Raw genomic sequence first — 22,689 nt, forward strand, 5'->3', positions numbered from 1 at the left:
CATGACTTCAAACCTGCTGAGTTTTGCATTGCCAAGAGGCAGCTATTTTGTTCCCAGACCCGTGTTAGTTTTGTCTGTCATTGTATTGATGAAGTATAAGCATTAAAGGTATTGTTGCATTGAAAATGAAGTAAATGCTTTTGAAAGATTTACAAAAATATAACTACCTTTAAAAAAATAGTTGTCAAGTTAGGTGTGGTTAGGACAACTGAAGAACGTTGTAAGTAGGAGGGTTCTGTGAAATGAAAAAAAAGCATTTTGTACTTAGGTTGCTTTTCAAATTTCTTTAAATTCTTCACTTTAAAGAAACTAAAACTGGGAATTGTAAAGGTTAAATAATGGATGTGATTTACACAGGAACACCAATATACTCCCAGAAAAGTTCCTAGTCCTATAACAAAAAGTTGACAAATGAATGTACAATTCTGCTTTATGTTAAAATGAAATCTCTGTGATAGACATACCCACACACATATGTACCACTTTTGAGTCCCATTTTAACTGGCCTTTTCAGCTACCTGACCAGCTGCTGATCTTAGACACACTACATTACCAGGCTTGTTCTGTATTCAAATTCTGGATTCATTCAATTTAGTGTAGAGGACTCCAGACTAGGGAGGGAGATTTGTGCTGCATTATAGTTTTGCCATAATTAGAACTGCCAGATTTAGCAAACAGAAATCTAGGACATGTAATTAAATTTGGACTCCGATTCAAATTCAATTATTCATTAAAGCAATAAGTTTTCAATGCCTAATATTGCATGTTGTCCAGCATTTTATTTGGCAATCCTAGCCATTTATCATAACTTAAGGAGCAGGAATTACAAAGACTTAGATAAAAATGAAATGCATTTCATATTAACTTTAGACATCTTTTTTTTCTATTGTGAAAGTAAGGTTTTTCTTTTCCAATGCTAAAGAATGCTATAGAAATTTAAAAGAATATCATTTAAGCTTTTCCCTCAACAGTTTTGTAAAAGAGCAAATGGGGGGGGGCACCTGGCTGGTTCAGTTGGTGGAACATGCAGCTCTTGATCTTGGGGTTGTGGGTTCAAGCCCCATGTTGGGTGTAGGGGAATTACTTAAAATCTTTCACAAGGTGGGGGGGGGACAAAAAAAGGTTATGGTTTTAAAATAAAGTGCTTTAAAAAATAAATGTACTAGAATTTATGTATTATTGCAAATACCTGAACATAGCAAAAACAATATAAATGGCTTTACCACCCTTCAGCCAATTAAAAATGTCCTTTTGGCCTAAAAGGATCAAAATGTAGGAGACTGTGGATAGTCACCAGAACCCTTCATTTTTTCAATGTCTTCATCTGTTTCAGGGCTGCTCATTGTGGATGCTTTTTCTTGATTACTACTATCAGTATCTGTTTTAGATGGTTTGTTTTGTATCTCTAATGGCCGTGACTTCTTGAATTGCCATCCATCATCGGTATCTAAAGCTTTACGTTTAATCATTTGCGGTGCACCACTAGCTGGACTAGCTTCAGGAATGTCAGTGCATTCTACCATTAAGGTCAGGTTGTCTATCACATTGAGTTGGTGGTTGGCAGTACAGCTACTTTTAGAAATATGCCTATTTTTCAAGGAGATAACACATGAATGAAGAAATTCGCGATCTGGAAAAAAGGTCCGTAAAGCTTGACAAAGAAAAATGTTCTCCTGTGGGTCTTTTTCGATGTTTTCTCCTAAACAAAATAAAACAACAGTTCAACATACAATATTTGTTCTACAAAGCTTTTGTAGCAATCTATTTGTTAGTAAAGTCAAAAAGTCCTCTAAATTGAGAAAAATGGTGTGCATATTCCCAAATTCTAATTTATATGCCACTGTATTCTAAAAAAAAGTTTAAATTGTATTTTTTAATATTAACAATATAGTATAGCTACAATAATAGCAAGTTCTTTATTCAGCAGGATTTAAGAGTATTAATAAAACGATTATTTTTAACCCTAAGTTAGATAATCAGTTAGTGTAGCCAGCTCATCCATAATTCACATCAGTGAGGATTTTTTTAAAGCACAGAAGGTAGTGATGTGTGAACCTTTTACTTACGTGCTGCTTGAATTTGTGCCTGTTTTCTTTTTTTAATTTCCTGTTTCAATCTGGTTACATCCTTTAGTAGTTTCTCTACTGCTCTCTCACTGTGTTCTACTTTCTTGCATATACTCTGCAAAATGAAATAATTTAAGGGCATAAATAAAATTCCAAGTTGTGTACTACAGTCTAGCTTTGCAAATTATAGAAAATCCTTTGTGGTACACAGTATCAAATATTATTAGCCTTTATAAAACTTTATTTTATGTTGCTATTTTCTGAAGGAACTCAACAAGCACTTATATGGTGCTTTATAAGTTATAAAATGCTTTCCAGATGTATTCACTTCCCATTTATACACAGCTTTATCACACCAGTTATCTGCTTGATAACACACAGAAATAAATATTTCAGTCACTTTGAAACAAAAAAATACTGTAGTATTTTGAGAGATGCATATTTACTGCAAACATTTAATATTAAGAAACAATAAGGAAAAGTAATTATGTTTTATTGTTATAAAAAACTATTACAGATTTTTAATTAGTGTAAAAGAAATGACTTTTTTTTTTTTTTTTTAAGATTTTTTATTTATTTATTTGACAGAGATAGAGACAGCCAGTGAGAGAGGGAACACAAGCAGGGGGAGTGGGAGAGGAAGAAGCAGGCTCATAGTGGAGGAGCCTGATGTGGGGCTCGATCCCACAACGCCGGGATCACGCCCTGAGCTGAAGGCAGACGCTTAACCTCTGTGCCACCCAGGCGCCCCAAGAAATGACTTTTGAAAAGCAGACTGTCTTTACTTGTCATCAGTTTTAAGTACTAGTTAAAATACCCTTTGATTCCATGACTTCATTTTGGGAATATATTTTAAGTAAATAATAAAAATTTATATAAGATGATGTTTCTTAGTATAATATCAAATCAAAAGTAACTGATTTCCAATTATAGGGTAATAGGTTGTTACATCTAGTTTTAGAATGTTAGTTTTTTACTTCTTCATGCTTAGTTTTAAAATGGATGCATTTTAGGATATCTGCCCAGCCTATTTCTCACGATCTTGTCCACCATGCCATAAAAGTTCACCAGTAACCCCTTCATCAACTTTCACCCTAACTGACCCAAGGAGAGATACCACATAGCCAGCTGGCAAATCCCAGTCTTCTGAACAGATCTAAGTGCTGTTCTCTGGTTAGCCAGTGAATGAACAAACAGATCTGTAGGTACTATGAAGGAAACCAATGTGCAGACACAAAGGGAAAAAGTAAGTTCTGACGCATTCCAGCTCCTGGTTCCAATTCCTTCCTGAAGCTCAGCTGCTTTCTGCCTACAGTCCCTGTAATATACCTCTACATTCCCTATTTTAGCCGGAGTTAGTACTTTTGACATAAGAGTTGTAATATATTGCTATATGAAATACACTGCCATTGAATATGTAGCAAAAATGCTTAATGCCTTTGAAATGAAAAATGCTTAATTACATCAAATAAAAATGACACAAATTTATAAGCCTCCATCACTATCAACTATGTAAAAGCATGTACATAATTAGAGAAAAACTAGAAAATACGGCAAAGTGAAAATAGTTATGTTGCAGTGACGGGATTCTGGATGTTTCTCTATTTTCTAAAATTTCCATATTAACATTCACATTAAAAAATAGTGAGCAATATTAGTATAAAATGTATTAACCCTACTTCTCTTAATGTGCTATATCGATGAGTATGGTAGCCATGGAATATACTACTCATATCTCCATTTGGAGGAAGCATAGTTGACTAACAGCCCCAGCTACCATCCTTTTGGGTCCACTACTGAAGCCACGCTTCCCCTAGGCTGCTCTTAACCAATGACTGAGCACAGTGAGGTATTAGTACAAATCCATTCCAGTAGGATAACTTCGCTGAGACTCCCATCAGTCTGGCTAAAACCACTCTGGCCCTGCAGTCTAAAGCTCCCTCTACCCAACTGTCCTCCCTTTCTGTCTCCTTTCTCAGGTGTCAGACTCAGCATTACAAGTCTCCCGGCCTGCTCTTGCTCCTACCCCCTTTTTTCCTTCTCAGGCCTAATAAATCTCTTACATGTCTAATCCCATCTTGAGGTCTACTTCTCAACTGATTCAGTGAGATAGAAGTTAGTAGTGAGATATATTCAGTGAGATAGAAGTGGTCGATTATTTAGTTCTCAAATATTGCTTCCCTTTTTGTCCTGTAAAAGAATTATATATATCCCTACTGCCATGAAATAGGGATATATAATCTGGCCAATGAAATGTGAGTAGAAGTGACCTGCCAGCTCTGAGAAGTTTTAAGAGCTGTTGTGAATGTCTACCAGCTTTCTTGCTCTTTCCCCTTGTCACGAGAAAAGCGTGTCCTAATAAGGGCTGCTTTTTCACTCTGGCTCCTAGAATGAGGATGACACTTAGAATAAGAGCAGAGCTGCAGCCAAGATATGTGAGACTAAACTTTTGTTTATTAGACCACTGAGACTGAGGTCTTTGTTACTAAACCTAAACTACTACAAAAATATAAACCTAATCAAATGTCAAGTTCTCCCTAAAAAAATTTAGTTATCAATTTGATATGAACTCTAGAAGTAGTCTTTTTTAAGTGTTTGATATGTTAACTTACCTTTAATTCCTCTTGTAAAGAAGCATACATTTCATTTATTTTATGTACCTCCTTTAAAGATCCATCTTCTGTAAAAAATTCAGAGCTGTAAAAATTACCATTTTGTCAGGCAAATGTATAGAAGTCATTTTAATGCTACAATGAAACACTTATTTGTAGTTGAGGAGCAAGAGATTTTTTTTCACTGATTTTGTAGGGACCATATTTTGTCAACCTACTTGTTTCACAGCAAAACCAATCAGAAAACTTAGTTCTATATCTTTACATTAGTGGACTTTGAAGCCTCTTAAGTACTATTGCCAGGACTCAAAAGAGGTTAAGTAAAAATAAAGACTGAAGGAGAGAGGGGGAGAAAAAAGTTTCTTTCTTGGCAATGGGGACCAGTCCATTTTAAGAATATTTTATTGAATTTAAGTCATCACTGACTGAAAGAGGCAACATTATATTATATACCAAAAAGGGGGAAAAAAGGGCCAAGGCACAGTTTGTAAAATATCCCAATTTGAGATGTAAAACTCTGGCTTAGAATCAATGAAGCGTGGTATTCAGTTTCTATAAAACGGTTAATCCTTGTGGGGACACAAAAATAAATAAATATCTAGTCCCTTACTCTCAGTTTCTATTCTAGTAAGCACTCTATAGTACCAGTGTTATTTCTGACATTAACTATTCCCTTAATGAACACAAAAAAGTTAGCGCTCAGAAGCCTCTAGGTATGAGTGAGTCTTGGCTAAAGCCTCGTATTATTGTCATTACTTAATATCCAGTCTAATTTCATGCCTTTAATCTAAACTGCTGCCTTAGAAAATTATTTTGAGACTAGCTACTTATTCTTAGAATACATATGTGGACACATATAGGATATAAAACACCCCTCCTTTTTTGTACATTATAAATGGACAAGTGCTAGAAGGAAATACGGAGAAAGTAAAAACAGTCTGTTTTACTTGAATAAGGTGGTCATTAGTTTTCATTTTTATTCTGCGTAACAAAAAATTAGTTTCAAAAAATGAATAGGAGTAAGTTTAGTGGGAAAGCAGTTGAAGAATCTCACCTGTGTGTTTTTACTGCTCGGCTAAAACCAGTGGATTCACAGGAACCTGACACAGTTTTATAACCCAGTTGTTCAGACATGCCCAGATTGGCCACCACTAACGGTATTCTGTGAAAAAGTCTGAAGAAACAAAACTTTAAAGTATAAACTTAAAGTTTATAAACTTAAACTTTATACTTGAAGTTTCCCCTACAAGATTAAAAAACAACAACAAAAAAAACCCATTCCATACTACTTACCTGAGATAAAATTTACTGACTTGAGGCAAATGCCTTTAAAAGTGGTGAAATGTGCACAGTGTAAGACAGTTGTGTGAAAGTAGTACTGTAATGGCTATTTTAACATGTAAAAATAGGCAGTATTGTTGAGATTTATCATGTCTTCCATGAATAGTAAAATTAATCTTAGTTGTTACTCCCTTACTTAATCCTCATGTTCCATGAGAATGCTATATTACTTGGGAGGGGGAATTAACTCATTTGGTGGGCCTTGCTTCGTTGCAGAGGTTAGAGAAAAGCTGCTCAAGTACCTAGGCTTAGTTCCATACTATGTCCTTTAGCAACCAGCTTTCCACTTTATGGTAAATAATAACAAATCCTTGGTGCCAAAAACACTCATGATCGTTCCAGTCATCGTTCCATCCTGGGCTTCTAATCTCCTTATCTAACCTTCATTTTCCCATCTATAAAGAAACACGGTAGACCAACTTCAGGGGGTGATTGTGACAATCTAATGCAACAATATTTGAAAATATTTGTAAGAGGCAAAAGTACAATTGGGTATATTTTTCTATTAACTGAAAATAGCCAGTGACTGGCCAACATTTACCCCTTCTGAGGTTTATATAAGGCATGCTCCAGCCGATGAGTAGAGCAGCTTTCTGTTATTATACTTGGTGTTAACAGTAGAAAAACAAGTTCCTGGCTTGAAAGATGATTCTGTAAGTTTTTGTGAAGCAGTCTCTCTCTAAATGTCATGATCTGGTCTGAATGACGGCGGAATTTGTACCAACCAACCACAGCCTGAGAGAAAATACAAAAAAAATATCAGGTGTACACCTTAATGGTTGTAATTATTACATGTCTCACTATCATAATTAAGCAGTAAAGTTGACAGCCTTAAAAATGGCTTTCTTAAATTTAGCAAGATTTGGGGCATATATAAACAAAGCACAAACTTAAGTATACACTTCACTTTTTTTTCTATTTATTTTATTTTATTTCTTTGAAGATTTTGTTTAAGAGAGAAAGAGAGAGTGAGAATGAGCTAGGAGGGGGAAGGGGCAGAGGGAGAAGCAGACACCCTGCCAATCAGGGAGCCCGATGGGGCAGGGCTCATCTCAAGACCCCAGGATCATGACCCCAGCCAAAGGCTCACCCAACCAACTGAGCCACCCAGGCGCCCCTACACTTTATTTTTAAAGTATGCAAAGTGACTTACAGTCAAATTACTTTCCATTCAGTTAAAGGGCTACTATTTTATTAGTACAGGGGAAAAAATTCCTAACTTCCTCTAGTTTCTTTCTGGTATTTGGTATTTTAAAATCTTAGTCTTTAGTCAAAATTTAAATGAAGAAAATGTCAATGAAAACAAGTTAACTTCTGTTCGGGTACTTGGTTAGCTAAATAAGTAAACTGAACCCAGTAACTTTTAACTGAAATTTATATGGGAATGATATCACCTATCCCACAGAGTTGGTTTCAAAATTGAGTAAGATCAGATGAAATGGTTTTATAAAACTGTAACATCTGCTGAACAAATTTGTTAGTATTACTAAATTTTTTTTTATAATTTTTTTTTAAAGATTTTATTTATTTATTTGACAGAGAGACAGCCAGTGAGAGAGGAAACACAGCAGGGGAGTGGGAGAGGAAGAAGCAGGCTCCCAGCGGAGGAGCCCGATGTGGGACTCGATCCCGGAACACCGGGATCACGCCCTGAGCTGAAGGCAGACGCTTAACGACTGCACTACCCAGGCGCCCCAGTATTACTAAATTTTTTTAAACTGGAAAAATAAATCTCATTCACTGAGAACTTAATAATTATAAGAGAAAAGCAACCACTGTGCTTAGAGATCGGCGTGTGACTTTAGCAACTAAGTTTTGTATCTGCACATTTAAACTGAGGAAATTAAAATGAGTTCTCTTCTTTTTAAAACTAAAAACTTTTTACAGGTACATTTTAAATATCCAAATATAATTGGGGGGAAAGCCCAAAGCATTTTCATCAAAGGATGGTTTTTAAAAGAAACTTCTTTTACTGAATCTACTTTTATTCTCAACTCAGAGTTCAAAATGTTTTAAGAAGTACCCATCCCCCCATTTGTTTTTGGGAAAAAACCCTATTTTGATCACTCAACAAGTCTTAATTAAATACCAAGTATGCAGTAGAGGGTTCCAGTGAGAGTCTATATAGCAAAGTGCTAGTAACTACAGCTATGTAAAAGACTAGTAATGAATTAAGTCCTAGAATAAATGGTACTCGGAAGGGGTATGGTAGCAATGTAGAAGAGGAAGAGATCAATGCTAATTAGAACAGCCGAGGATAAGAACAAGATTAATACTTTTAATGACTAGTTTTGCTCTGAGAGCAAAATTTCTGAGTTTCTGGAAAGAACAAGTCTTTCCTCACCTGCTTACATGACATTGTGAAGACAAGTGCTGCTTAAAAGTTTTGTTAAACTATTACACGTTTTTCAGAGCTGAAAATAATATATATAATACCAAACAAACAAACAAACAAGAAACAAAAGGTAAGTCAGGGAATACCTTTTTGACACTTGATAATATTTTCTTCAGTGCTTGCTCATTTAGTTCACCAGAAGAATTATAAAAGCTGTAAAAGCCCAAATTAAAGGCATTTCAAATAGGCTAAAAATACGAATTTATTAGCACTTTTAATTTCAGTTACTCCTTACCCAGCCAAAATCCATATACCCACTTGCTGGTCAGATGAAGTTCTAAAAGTAATAATAGAGAAGTTTCTCAAATTAACAGACTTAAAGTGATAGAAATATGAGGCCCATAAACAATGAGAAAGGAAAAGGAGTGGAGAAACTTCAAGAAATAAGTTTGGCACCACATTTTTTTAAGCCTAAAAAAAACCAAACTATCCATTAAACATAAGTTTTAAACATGGCCAGTTCACAATTCCTTCACAGTTTACTTATTAAAACTTTTTTTTACAATATTGTTACATACAAAAGAATGTATGAGAATGAAACACAACAACAAAAAGACAGTTTATTCACTGCTAATTCCAAAAGCTATAACTCCTTCAAGTTGAGAAGTGCTTTAGGAGCTGGTTGGTTTTGGGGTGTTTTTTGAGGGGGAGGGGGCAAGGGGTTTAGATATTGGTTTAGTTTAGTGGTCTTTGTTCTGCTGGAATGTCAAAGATAGTAGGGAGAATTGAAAGACAATTCTAAAAGATTCTAAAGTGTTTACTTCCAGCTTTCTTCCTTCTCCAGTAACAGGGATTGCAGAGAATAGGTTCCTCCTTTTAACATCCACTGAAATAAACAATATTCTTTTCTATGATGGTGAAATACCTGTTATGCAAAATCCTTTATAAATAATATTCACTGTAATAGGCTTTTACTGGTAGTTCTAATCTGTACCAAAATTTAGTTATGTCAAACTGAAAAAAAAGATATCCTAATAAGCAAGCTTTTTAACTTAAAAAGACTTACATCAAAAATCCTCTATCAAAAAATTTTAATGGGAAAATAGACAAAATGGAGTGTTCCACCTATCAAAAGGGGATTTCAACTGATCAAACAGATCCCTCCACTTTACCTGTTTATTATTCTAACATGAATACTCTAAATACAACAGTTTATTCCTGTATTTCTCTAGCACGATCCACTTCCCCCTTCTCAAAGTGGGGCATAAGGCAATACACCAGGTATATAAGAAACAACAGGATAACAGTGTACACTCTGTGCAAACACTGTTTTTATGTGAAGTTCCTGGGAAGAGGGGCCATTTTTATATACAAAGATATTGTGCAGAATTCATGTTAAACTGCATAATTTTTTAAGTGACTAAGTTTTAGGCTTCAGTGGACTGTTTTCCAGATGTTTCCTCTAGATTCTTGATAAGTGATTCGGTGTTTTTCAGCAGAAAACTTTGAGAAACAATGTTATTAGAAAAGGGGTGGCAAACTTTTCTGTAAAGGGCCAGACAGTAAATATTTTAGGCTTTGCTGGACACAGTCTCTGCTGCATATTCCTCTGTTGTTCTTTTTGTTTTTTAAACAACCCTTAAAAAATATATTAACTATTCATAGATGGCCTATAAAAATGGGCCATACTTTGGCACCCTCTGTATTAGCATAAAAACTGGGGATTAAAGCTTATCCAACTGGGACTCCAAGAAGTATGGTATCAAAAGGCTTTAACATGTTTACCTGTATTATTTAAAACAATACCATTAACCAGTTCTGTGGCATTGGTTATATCATGAACTTTTTAGGCTTATTGTTTTGCTAAGGGAAAATGAAGTGTGTAGAAAATTTTACTGAATGACAGCCTTTTCAGGGGGTTCTCCTTATGCCTCCCTCCCCTTTATCTTGTGAGGCTAAAAGGCTGAGGGTTTCTTATCACTGCATCAGACGGGCTTCCTCCATTCTAAGACTCTATTAAGTTGGTATAATTATTTAAGGCAGTTGCCAAATTTTAAATCACTTTTTCTTTTCACTCTTCCTTCCTAATCTTTTGCTGCTCCAGAGTCCCTCAGGAAAGTATGTTTTATGAGTCTCCACCAAGAATCCCTCATTCAACAAATATTTTTATATGTCCATTGTATGTAAAACACTATCCAAATTCTATCTCTTTCTGGTAGCCTTGATTTCTGTCATCCCCAACCACAGATCCTTTTCACCCTTACCATATGCTCCACTGCAATTCTTACACAACCTTAGTGTACATACAGTGTGACTGTAAGATAGAAATGCTGATTTTTCAAGTATGGTTTATATAAATCATAAAGTTACTTCATTAAAACTACACATGTTGTGGTTACAGGTGTTTATGAAAACTCATTTATGTGTGTACTTTTCTATATATACGTTATACCTCAGCGAAAAGTTTTTTAAAATATCATAGCCTATTAGGGCCACAGTACTATTACTATCTGTAGGAGTAATAACACAAATTTTCACCATAGGAAGGCAAGAGGAAGCAGGCTGGATAAAAAACCTAATCAGTTAACAGACAAAAGATCAAATATATGGTAAGTGAGAAAACAAATGATGAAATAAGCTGAATGAAAGAGTAGAAAAAAGGGCTGCTGCTGACGTATGAGAACTGTCACTGAGTTTATAATATGCAATGAGGTGACTGAGTGTGAGAAAAGCAATCCTCTAGGTAAACTGGTACCTGGGAGAGTCGGGGAGACCAGCTAAAGCAAGCATATAAATACAGAGAAAGAACCATTAGATAGGGTTGAAATGAACAAGTGAATTTTCAGGTATTTTTTAAAAAGTCTTTTCACCTTTATCAGTACCACCATGTATAAACTGATAATTAAGATGTTTTGTTTTAAAAATTACTTCATTTGCAGAGAGTAATTTTCACAATGGATCATTTACTTGCTCTTACAACATACCTGAAAAGCTGATAGCATGGAATATATTTCTGGATGTCTGGAAAAAAGGAATTTTTTGTTATGATTACATTGATTATCATTTGAATAGCATATATTGAGCACTTCACATATGAATGGCATATACGGAGCAAAGAAGTACTTTAACATTATCTCATTTAATCCACACAACAAACCTATGACACAGATGTTATATCATTCCTTCCATTTAAAGATGAGGTAACAGGCAGAGAGAATGGTGGGGCCAAAATTCAAACCCAGTGCCTCAGTCTTAACTAGAACACTACATTCCCTCTAAACAGGTTTAATAATGATCGGCAACACAAGATAAATTTAAAGTTGCTATATTTTCATAGAGTTCTAAAAAGGTTATGCTCTACTTTTACCCAGTTGACAACAGCTGCTAAAGGCATTATCTTTTATTATTCCAAGTAGTTGCTTCATAAAGGATTTGTCAATGTTAACTACAGACTAAGAAAAAAAAACCCAGTGTCTTTTAGGAAGGGAGTTTTATTCTTTTTTTTTTTTTTTTTAAGATTTTATTTATTTATTTGACAGAGAGAGACAGCCAGAGAGAGAGGGAACACAAGCAGGGGGAGTGGGAGAGGAAGAAGCAGGCTTCCAGCAGAGGAGCCTGATGTGGGGCTCGATCCCATAACGCTGGGATCATGCCCTGAGCCGAAGGCAGACGCTTAACGACTGAGCCACCCAGGCGCCCCGGGAGTTTTATTCTTGTCAATAAAAATACATCTAAATACATCTAAATTCTGTGCAAAAGAGATGAAATTCTATGGCATAAGACACCATTATATATCTTGTAAGAAATATCAAGATGAATATGGTGTTCCCTCTATCATTCCAAACTTTCAGATCTTTCAAAATTATCGAAGGAACAGTTAGGAGTGAAACATCCACACCTGCTAACACAGAAACTTGTCAAGAGAATACAAGTTCTGGGGTGCCTGGCTGGCTCAGTTGGCAAAGCATGCGACTCTTGACCTCAGGGTTGAGAATCTGAGCCCCACTTTGGGTGCAGAGATTACTTTAAAAACAACAAAGAGAATACAAGTTCTTCTCAGCTTCCCACTTTAAAGTGTCCCTTGTGTCAAAAATAAAATTTTACCAGACAGCATTTACTGGATCACTGGAACAGCAATCATCTATTTCAGAAAGTTCCCGTGACATGTCCTATTTGTGTGTCTCTTCTTTGGGCAGATCCTAGCCAGATTACTAGACATTTTTTTAGTCACTTAAATCAAAGACATCAGTTTGATTACAGAGAATCTGCGACTCTTCAGCTAGATAAGGAAACCGGTTATCAAACTGCTGTTGAACAATCTCTTCAAGCAAACATCTGAAGGCTGGAGACATCTCTGCATGTTTGTATCTGCAAGTGCCTTCTTTAAAGAGAAAACTACATGACATCACCATTTCAACAACTTTATGTGTATATTAATAAAAATAATTCAGTCTTTTTAAAAAAAGGAAAAGTGATCATCCTCTTTAGACATTTTCTTCTAGCAATGTATGTTATCCTCAGATAAATCCCTGTCTGAAAAACAAAACAAAACAAAACTGAACAGAAATGGTCTGTTAGTGATAACTGGCCAAACATATGCTGGTGTATGTTTGAAAATGTGTAGGATGAAAATCTCATTAACCAAAGAAGTGTAGTAATTTGTACAGATTGGATTTTACTTGTTAGTCATCTAGTGATCCAACATTTTAAAATAATCTGAGCAAATACTTAAGTGTTCCTTCAGCACTTGCCTAGTACCCTGAAGCTTAGCATTGTTCCCAGCACAATGGAGTTGTTCAATAAATGGTTGTTTAATTAAACTCCTTAAAATGTTTGATTACTTTGGGCAACATGCCAGTTACAGTTAGGGGGGAAAATGTCCCAACGGTTTGCTTTTAAAGCTTGTGTCTGGGGCAGGTGGGTGGCTCAGTGGGTTAAGTGTCAGACTTTTGGTTGTGGCTCAGGTCATGATCTCAGGGTCCTGAAATTTAAGCCCTAAGTGGGTTCCATGCTGAGTGTCAGTGTGGAAGCTGCTTAAGATTTTCTTTCCCTCTGCCCCTCATCCCCTCAAATAAATGAATCTTAAAAAAAATAAATAAAGCTTGTGTCTCAGCAGGAAAAAACACCATTAACAAAGTAAAATTACAAACCGTATAAACATGTAACACAGGACAAAAGGCCAATTACTTTGAGTTATAACATGGTATTACAAATCAGTCAGAAAAAGCAAATTACAAATCAGTCAGAAAAAGCAAAATACTTCAGCAGAAATAAAGTCAAAGCATGCAATAGGCCTGTCCTTTTCAAAAAACAAAAGCTGTCTGCAAAGTAATAAACACTCAACCTCATCTGTAATTAAGAAATACAAATTAAAATTATTTTTATTTATCAAATTGGCAAAGATTAAAAAATTGGATAATACCTACTGGTGGCAACAGTATGGGGACCCACGCATTTTTACATATCGTGGAGGAGTCTTAAGATAGCATGACTTTTCCAAAGGCAATGGCTACAAGGAATTTGACTTTCCAACAGACTCAAGGCATAGAGATATATGCACTACGAAGTGTTTTCTATAAACAAAAAAATAGTAAGTCATTCATTGCTGATTATATAAGTGATGGTATGTAGATACAGCAGGAATATAGAGCCATTAGAAAGAGGGACAAACTATACACACTGATACTATTCTGCACTAATAAAACAGTATCAGTGGAGATACTTATCTTGGAACTATTTATCCATATATAGTATAATCCCATTTGTATATATAAAAATACATACACATTTATATACGTGTGTATTGTTAATGAGCAAAAAAATACTCGTAAAACAGTGGTTGCCAAAGAGACTCTAATGAGACTGAATTTACTTTATATATTTACTTTACACATATATAAACTTATATACATATGTAAATTTACAGATATACTTCCATTTTTAACCTTTTAAAGTGGCAAACAAAAAAATGACATACAGGAACTATAAACTGATACAATCTTTCTGGAAAGCAATTTGCTAATACAGATCAAGAACCTTAAAAATGTTCAAATCCTTTAACACCGTAACACCACCTCCAGAAAAATGTATAATAAATGTAGAAAAATGTATAAGGATGTTCACTGTGGCATAATTTGTGAAAATGAAAAACTGGAAACTGATTATAATTTATTTAAAGGACTGCTGAAATCACAGAGAATACAATGCAGTTATAAACAATAATACTTAGAGGCTTATTTAACATGGGAAAGTGGTCATGACACAATCTGATGTCATCATGCCACATTTTTTTAATAAAGCCCGCCAATTTTGTTTTTCAAAATATGCTTAGAAAAAAATCATGTATTAGGTAAGCAGAAAAGCCCCTACATATTTTAAAGCTCCCTTTGCCCTTCTTCCTGAGAGAATAGCTGCCACCTGCTGCAGGTGCTTCTCCTCCCACTCCTCAACCTCTCTGCAGGCTGGCCTTTTCCCCATTACACTCCACAAGTTCTGAGGGTTTTCAGTGATTTCACCACAGTTTTTTCAGTACTCTTCCAACTTTTCTGCTGCATTTAATGTTTTTGTCTGAACTGTTTTATTTTTTTTAATTTTTTATTTTTTTGGTCTTGCTTGCTGGTTCCTTCTCCTTTTGCTGGGCCATCTTCCTGCCACTTAAATATAAGCAGGAGCTACTCCATCCTTGTTTCCCCATGGTAGTCTTATCTGCATTCTATGTCCCACACTCTTTCTTGCTTTAGCAGGCCACGGCCATAATTTTAATTGAGAAATGAATGCAATAAAATTTGCTTTAAAATGTTTTATCTGTTTCTTAAAACAATTTAAAAACTAATTTATGCTGATCCTGTTCAGCATAAACCACCAAATATAAGAGACACAGAAGTAAGTGACTCACCAATTGTATAAATAACTTCAACATCGTCCATTTGGGAATCAGTAATACTATTCTTGGCTTCACCTTTCACTTCCCCAAGAAGAAAACCTTCCTATAAAGATAAAAATAAGCAGTATATGGAATATCTGATTGAATTAACCACTCACTTAACTAACCAATATTTCCCAAGTGTTTCACAATGTATACAAAGTGTGTGCTACAGCCCCGGGTACCCAAAAGAAAGAACAGGTGCATTTCCAGTGTAGTTAGGAAACATGAACAGTAGAAAGACTGTAAATAAAATAATAAAATGAGCAGAAGAGATTGTAAATACCGCACCTGGAACGTAAAAGGCTTAAAGCCAGAAATGAGCACACAATGTTTGAAGAAGAAGGAGCAGAGCAGTTTGCCTTGGAACAGAGAAGGCTCCCATTTCTGAGTAATGAAATCATAGATAGGAATAGCGCCGATAATGGAACATCCCAAATAACTGGTCAAGGACTCTGGATTAATGGCACGTGCTTCTGGAAGCCAGTGGATGCTTCTGAGCTATGAAATGACACGATGATTAGTGTTCTTAGATTAGAAATTGTACAAAATATTAAAGATCTGGAATTCAGTCTGATCTAAAAGGGGAGCTGTGAGCCCTGTTTGTTTTTAAAATGCAGGCATTTGCCACACCAGTAATGAGGTCTTTGAATTTCGGACTTTTTAATTATTTCACTTGGCATATTTAAAGACCCAATATGCTTAATAGACAATAAAGATTTTATCTTCTTTACAATTAGTTAAGAATGCCCCCCCCCACTCCATTAAAAAACCACAAGCCAAATGTTTCAATAATGTGTCTTTACCGGAGTCGTGGGGTAACAATCCAGAACTCTATAGCCTGTGTTCAAGATAAACCCTGGGAAAGGAAGTGGGGTCAATCCAAGTACAGCTATCCAGAAAACCACCTTTTAAAGATGTTAGGAAAAAGATGTTAGAAATAAGAGCCCATCTAACATTATGGTACTTCCCAAGAGTTAATATTTTAAGCTAGAGACTTAAGGACCCATTCTGTTTATATTCACACTAAGACATTCCAGAATGATTTCCACAGTCGCACACACTTTAAATCGCCATGTATTTGCTCTCAGCCGGGTGTTAATCTACAAGGCTATTTAAAATTGTATACATGAAAAATATCACTTCCAACCTTATTAGGATTGTGCCAAAAAACAATTTTAGAGATAACAGACGTTATAAAATGAAGGGCACAATATTTAGCAGAAATCAGTGGGCTTTGTTCAGTATGGTATTCTTTAAACTGTACTAGCATACTAAACACTTAAATCTAAGACACTACTTCTCAGGCTCAAAGTTTTATAGTATTTTTCTGATTTCATAAAAGTTTTAAAAAAGTGTACGGTATTTAAAAAACTACTTCATTACGTCATCCAGACATTTTGAACCTGGTAGAAGTATGAAATAATAACTAATATTTGAGGATAAACTTAAATGGTTCCATTATAATGGAATGCATCAGAAAAGGAACTGAGGCCTCACAATTTCATAAATTTGACACCAATGTACACAAAAGTCAGATACCTGATATACCAAATTAGACTTCGCCATCCACTAAGCCTTCCCCCCAAACAGCCACTGGATGCATCTTCTACAATTCCCTCACTAGGCTACTATTTCAACAAACACGCAGTGGCTGCTGTGCACGAGAAAATTTAGCTGTCTTTGAAAACTACTGACGGCAGTGAGGAGAAACGGAAAGTTAACCGGCCACCTTCCTAGCGTAGTGGGAGAACGCTCTGTGAACTTTCCATCCTTTCACAACCAAGTTTAACCAGAAAAAAAGAGGGACGCTGGAAGAGAGAAACGGGGGCATGTGGGACACTCCGGTCAGGGCGAAGAAATAAACACTGGTTAGAAGAGGGAGGGCTAGTCCTGGAAAAGACTTGGCGGCCGGGAGGCACACCTAGGACGGCCCAGGAGCGGGGGAAGGCAGGGCGCCAGGGCAGAGAGCCAGCGGGGCGCCGGCGGGGAGCTCGTGGGCGGGGACCGGGGCAGCGGGGGGCGCCCGTGCGGAGCCTCTTCTCAGGCGACGCCGGAGCCCGCCTCACCCCTCGTCTCACCGTGTCCGAGTCGGTGTTGAGATGCTGGAAAGCGAGCGCGCCGAGCACAAAGCCGGACAGCACCGCGGACGTGCTCTCACCCTCCATGCTTCCGCAAGCGCAGCCCCGCGAGAGGGTGCGGAGGTGGTGCGCGCCGGGCCGGGTCCTTAAGCGTCGCGGCGGCAGGGCGGGGCCGAGCGGGTAGGCGGGGCCTGCGCCGGCGCACAAGAAGCCGCTCGCAAGAAGCCGCGCGCCCTGCGGAGGGAGCGGCCCGGGGAGGCGCGGGCGCCCTCTGTGGGGAAGGGTGGGGCCAGATGGCTGTGCCTGGAGGAGCCGGCCACCGTGGGTTCTTCTCAGGCAGCGCGGTCGGGGTAGCACCGTGGCTTCGGCTTCACATTTTGCCCTAAAGGCCCGTGGGTGTTGGGACACCTTTGTAGAGCGCCATGAAGCGCGTATGGGTGCCAGCTGCTGCTTGCTGAGCGATCCGTGGCATATATGCAAACTATAAAAAATGAACAACGCTGACAGAATAGAAGCATTGCTTATGTAATTGTAATAGCACAATGGAAATGCCGTGTTTATGGTTCCAAAGTGCATGATACTGCCTTTTACTCACTGAAACTTCTAGAGTACTAGTACCCCTTTCAGAGACTATCTCCTCTAGAACTCTCCAGTTATGGTCTATCCCGTGGGGGTGGGATGGTTTGGGTTTCTTTGAAGGTTTGCTAACTTTTAGAAAATTAAGGACTCAGGGTAATTTAATGAATACACTGATTATAAACATTGTTCTGACAGTTTAATGATATGTAAGCCATGCTGTGTAGGGTCATTTGATATAAATGGTAAGGGGAGTGGGAAGACCAAGGCTTGACAATATTCCACACACAAATATGTAAAGCTATGTTTGTTTGTTTGTTTGTTTGTTTAAGATTTTATTTATTTGACAGAGACAGCCAGTGAGAGAGGGAAGACAAGTAGGGGGAGTGGGAGAGGGAGAAGCAGGCTCCCAGCGGAGGAGCCCGATGTGGGCTTGATCCCAGAACTGTGGGATCACGCCCTGAGCAGAAGGCAGAGCTTAACGACTGAACCACCCAGGCGCCCCTGGGTGGGCGTGTTTCTTAAATGATTAAAAGTTAGAAAAATATCAGACTCCTGAATTGAGTTAGTATTGCACGTTTCTGGGTTTTGTTGTGTGGTAGCCCTGTTTGGCTGAGTAACACCTTGAAGATGTGTAGAATTATGTGCTTATTACCTAAGATTAAGTTTCTTGCCTTCATTTCAATAAAATCACTGTTGATATGAAAAGATCTTTCACATAATTTCTGTTTTATAAATGGTAATGATGTAAAGGACTAAAAAAATAAAATGTTACACTATTCCAAGAGACCAGAAATAAACCCTCAATACAAAGTCAAATAATTTTCAACAAGTTTGCCAAGACCATTCGTTAGGAAAAGGACAGTCTCTTCAACAAATGCAAAAGAATAAAGTTAGACTCTTACCCTACACCACAGACAACAATTAGCTCATAATGGATCAAAGATGTCAACATGAGACCTGAAACTGCAAAATTCTTAGCAGAAAACATAGGGGGAAAGCTTCATGACATTCGATTTAGCAATGATGTCTTGGATGACACCAAAGGCACAGACACCAAAGGAAAAAATATACAAATTGTACTTCATCAAATTAAAACCTTTATCTGTCAAAGGACATTATCAAGAGAGTGAAAAGGCAACCTACAGAATGGGAGAAATATTTGTAAACCATGTATCTGATAAGAGATTAATGTCCTGAATACATATAAAGAACTACAACCCAACGACAATAAAACAACCCAATTCAAAAAGGAGCAAAGAACTTGAATGGACGTTTATCTGAATAAAATACAGAGATGGACAATAAGCCCACAAAAAGATACTTAACATCACTAATCATTAGGAAAATGCAAATCAAAATCACAGTGAGATACTACTTCACATGCATCAGGATGGCAATGGTATAATAAAATTATATTTGGTCTTTGTGCCTACCTTCAGGAACAGTGCTCCTAAAACTCTTGGAGTCTCCGAAGTGATAGAAGTATCTTTTGCTAATGTGACTCTAAGGGTGGGGGAGCTAGATAGCACAAGGATGGGAGCTAGTTGCCGGAAAGACCAAACTTTAGTTCCATTCCTGACCTCTTAGGGGAGAGGGGCTAGAGATTAAGTTTAATCACAAATGGCCAATGACTTAACCAATCATGCCTAAATAATGAAACCTCCATTACAACTCCTTAAGAATGGGATTTCCCTGAGCAAAAGCAAGCAAATGTCTGAGAAGCCTTATAAAATTTGTTGTCTCAGCTTCTTCTCATGGCTCTTTCAGAGACTAATAAAAAAATTAAATTAGTTTACAAGGAAATGGGGAAAGGCAGAGAGGAGAGTCAAAGAACTCTCCCAGTAAGGTGGAAATCTTTAGGCAGTTATTAAGAAATGAGACAAAACGGACATAGATAGGGTTGAAAAATGTCTTAATACAGCACTGTTGAAGATTGGGTGGACCAAATGAACCCCCTTCTGGTTCCCCAACATTAAAATGCCCCAAACAAGTTTGCTCTATTTACCCCAGTTTGGAGGAATTTAAAAAGCTGGAAGGCAAAGAGAAACCTGGCCTGGAATGACCTGGGGCAATAGGCAGATTAACCAAGATAAAGATTGATACACACGCCAGGGTCCCTTCGCTCGGGACCCAAAGCCTAACACACTCAGAAGTGGGTAAAATGGTCAAAGGATGAGGAAAAGAAGTTCCTGAGACTCCTGGACACAGGAGACACATGCACATGGGGAGGCCCTAACATGGGCTACAATTAGATTGAGGGAATATAGAAATGTAAGAGTTGATAGGATTAAGGTAAAAGTTTGAATGAAAATTGTAATGTTTAAACAGGCTTTATGTGAAGAGGTTGTGTCTCCTTTATCTAAATGTTTTATGGGAAAACAAGACAACAGGCTTAAAGTAGAATCACTTCTGCAAAGCCCCCAGCCCAAACTGAGACTTAGTTTCTGCTCTCCCAGAGATGGAATCTTTGACTAGTTCGTAATTAGCACTAGTTAGGAGTTCTGCCTGATAGACCCCTGCTATACCCGAAAGGAAAGCCAACTTGCAATAACCAACCTACTTTTTTGTCTAGTATAACTTCCGTGTTCCTGCTCCCTTCTGCCTATAAAAGTCTTTCATTCTGGGGGCACCTGGGTGGCTCAGTGGATTAAGCATCCGACTCTTGGTTTCAGCTCAGGTTATGATGTGGGGGTTCTGGGATTAAGCACATCAGGCCCTGTGCTCAGTGCGGAGTCTGCTGGAGATTCTCTCTCCCTCTGCTCTTCTCCTTTGCTGTCTCTCTTTAAAATTAATAAATAAAATCTTTTTTAAAAAGTCTTTCATTTTGTACAGCTCCTCGGAGCTCCTTTCTATCTGCTAGATTGGACGCTGCCCAACTTATGAATTGTTGAATAAAGCCAATAAGATCTTTAAAATTTACTCAATTGAATTTTGTTTTGTAACAATATTATATCTGACTAGGGCACACTTTTCCTGCATAGTGTGGGGGGACTCGAGATCAATCAGGTGGAGACCAGCAGCACAGGAAGTGAGAGTGTTCACCCAAAGCAGAGCAAGGGAGGTAGAAGTTTATTGAATACACTGCAAGGGAGCAGCAAGCAGGACACAAAGGAGAGACTCTGCCAGGAGGCAGTGGTCGGGGACTGCAGTTAAGGAGGGAAGGTGAGGAAATATGGGAAAGTATGGAATTTTCCTTTTACCTGTGCCCATTGGTCAGCTAGGGCTTAGAGATGCTTTGAGGAGGGTTGCCTAATGTGCCTGTTTGTATTCAGCCTGGGGGTCACTGTGGGCCCTTTTACCTTTTCTCAGATTTTCATTGCTCAAGTTGTTTGCTTAAAAGTGGCTTCTACCCTTAGTATCGTAGAACCAAAATCTGCTAAGGCTTTTACTTTATACAGTGAAGTCGTCCTATAGTAAAACTGTTGTAATTTACAATTCCATAAGAAATGAGTGCCTTGAAAAAATAAATTGTCACTAAATGGAATCTTTGCCAGTGTTATGGGTCAAAAATTTCCTGTCAGGTAGTTTCAATTATTATAATTGGTACTTTGCTTGCTCATGAAACTGAAACATTATTTGGCCACTTTTATTTGTTCTCTTGTAAATTATATCAATATAGATTTGCTCTTTTTCAATTGCTGTTTATATCTTATTGATTTAAAAGAGTGTTGATATAATAAAGGTATTAAGTTTTTTCTGTCAAATATTCAAAGTGTTTTTTTCTCAGATGTTTTTTAACTTTTGATTGTATTTAAGGTAATCATTTTAAATACAGAAATGCAAAAGCTTGTATTTAAAATTTCCATTCATGTTCTCAATCTTTCTGTCTAAGGTATCATGTTTAGGAACACTTCCCTGTCTTATGATTAAAAAACATTATTTTAAATAAGAGGCAATTACTAATTAGGATTAATGAACTAATGGGTGAATGGAACCATGATGGAGATCATTTACCAAAAGTCTAAACACTGGATTCACGCAAACAATAGAATTGTTTTTAAAAGGCTTTAAAATATAATAATTGGTAATTGGTACTTTTCTTCACAGGAAGGATCTACCCACCTTGGAAAAAAGGCTGATTTCAAGGACTGAAGCACAGAAAATACAAGATGAGCCTGGAACTTTTTTTTTTTAATTCCAGAAAGTAAGGATGGGCTCAAAGAATGATGTAAATAGTCAACTTGGCATAAGAATCAGGTGGGAGAGGGTGATACTGATCAAATCTGAGGCAATTTAAGTACCAAAATCACAATAATAATGGATAAGAATCTTTGAGTCCATACTGATATAAATTAGTGAATAAATGATTGGGGTAAGAGAAAGCTCTTACTTTCAGTAGAATACCAACTAATCAATGTAGAAGAAATCACGAAATTAGAAAATGTCTTTTAGCAACTATCGTCATCATCATCATAATCAATACAGGCAACAGATACTACAAATAGTGGGTAAAGTTTGAGTAACAGACTGTCAACGTCGTCTCCAAGTGTCTTCTCAAAAGATGTTTGTGAATGACAGGAGGAAAAATAATTTTACAAACACCAACTTAACCAAATAATGAACGTTAACATCACCAGTAAAGGGACAAATCAAGATCAGATGCCTCGCGGTATGAGGCTCTGAGAAGCCAACACCATATCTGTGATATTCTTGCTAAAAGTGCATCACCTGAATTTGATCATGAAGAAACACCAAACTCAAATTGAGGAACACTTTACGGAATAACTGACCTGTACTCTTCATAAATGTCAAT

At 37.1% G+C, this 22,689-nt stretch overlaps 1 protein-coding gene across 5 annotated transcripts; it reads right to left on the reverse strand.

Annotated features, from left to right (window-relative positions):
* Positions 1–759: 759 nt before the first annotated feature.
* ABRAXAS1 (abraxas 1, BRCA1 A complex subunit) lies at positions 760–17,529 on the reverse strand. 5 transcript variants are annotated; one of them, XM_057309594.1, is made up of 10 exons: positions 17,358–17,503; positions 15,568–15,777; positions 15,250–15,340; positions 11,339–11,375; positions 8,501–8,567; positions 6,561–6,754; positions 5,733–5,852; positions 4,679–4,763; positions 2,067–2,181; positions 760–1,699 (listed from the first exon to the last, which is right to left on the reverse strand). In XM_057309594.1, the coding sequence occupies exons 1-10, from the start codon at positions 17,442–17,444 to the stop codon at positions 1,266–1,268; spliced, it is 1,440 nt and encodes a 479-aa protein (XP_057165577.1). In that variant the 5' UTR covers positions 17,445–17,503; the 3' UTR covers positions 760–1,265. The 5 variants fall into 5 exon arrangements, with proteins under 5 accessions (XP_057165577.1, XP_026365605.1, XP_057165578.1 ...); XM_026509820.4 differs by lacking the exon at positions 15,568–15,777 and having other exon boundaries at positions 17,358–17,529; XM_057309595.1 differs by lacking the exons at positions 8,501–8,567; positions 15,568–15,777; positions 17,358–17,503 and adding an exon at positions 13,781–13,927 and having other exon boundaries at positions 15,250–15,338.
* Positions 17,530–22,689: the final 5,160 nt, after the last annotated feature.

The sequence above is a fragment of the Ursus arctos genome, unplaced genomic scaffold (assembly GCF_023065955.2).
Source record: "Ursus arctos isolate Adak ecotype North America unplaced genomic scaffold, UrsArc2.0 scaffold_9, whole genome shotgun sequence".
NCBI classification, from domain to species: domain Eukaryota; kingdom Metazoa; phylum Chordata; class Mammalia; order Carnivora; family Ursidae; genus Ursus; species Ursus arctos.

What these genes read in the sequence shown, in the direction of transcription:
- ABRAXAS1 (XM_057309594.1), bottom strand. Translation starts at nt 17,444, where the DNA reads ATGGAGGGTGAGAGCACGTCCGCGGTGCTGTCCGGCTTTGTGCTCGGC. An exon ending in TTATATAAACCTCAGAAGGG is followed by an intron (nt 5,853 to 6,560) that starts GTAAATGTTGGC and finishes TTGTTTCTTCAG; the next exon opens with ACTTTTTCACAGAATACCGT. An exon ending in GGCACAAATTCAAGCAGCAC is followed by an intron (nt 1,700 to 2,066) that starts GTAAGTAAAAGG and finishes TATTTTGTTTAG; the next exon opens with GAGAAAACATCGAAAAAGAC.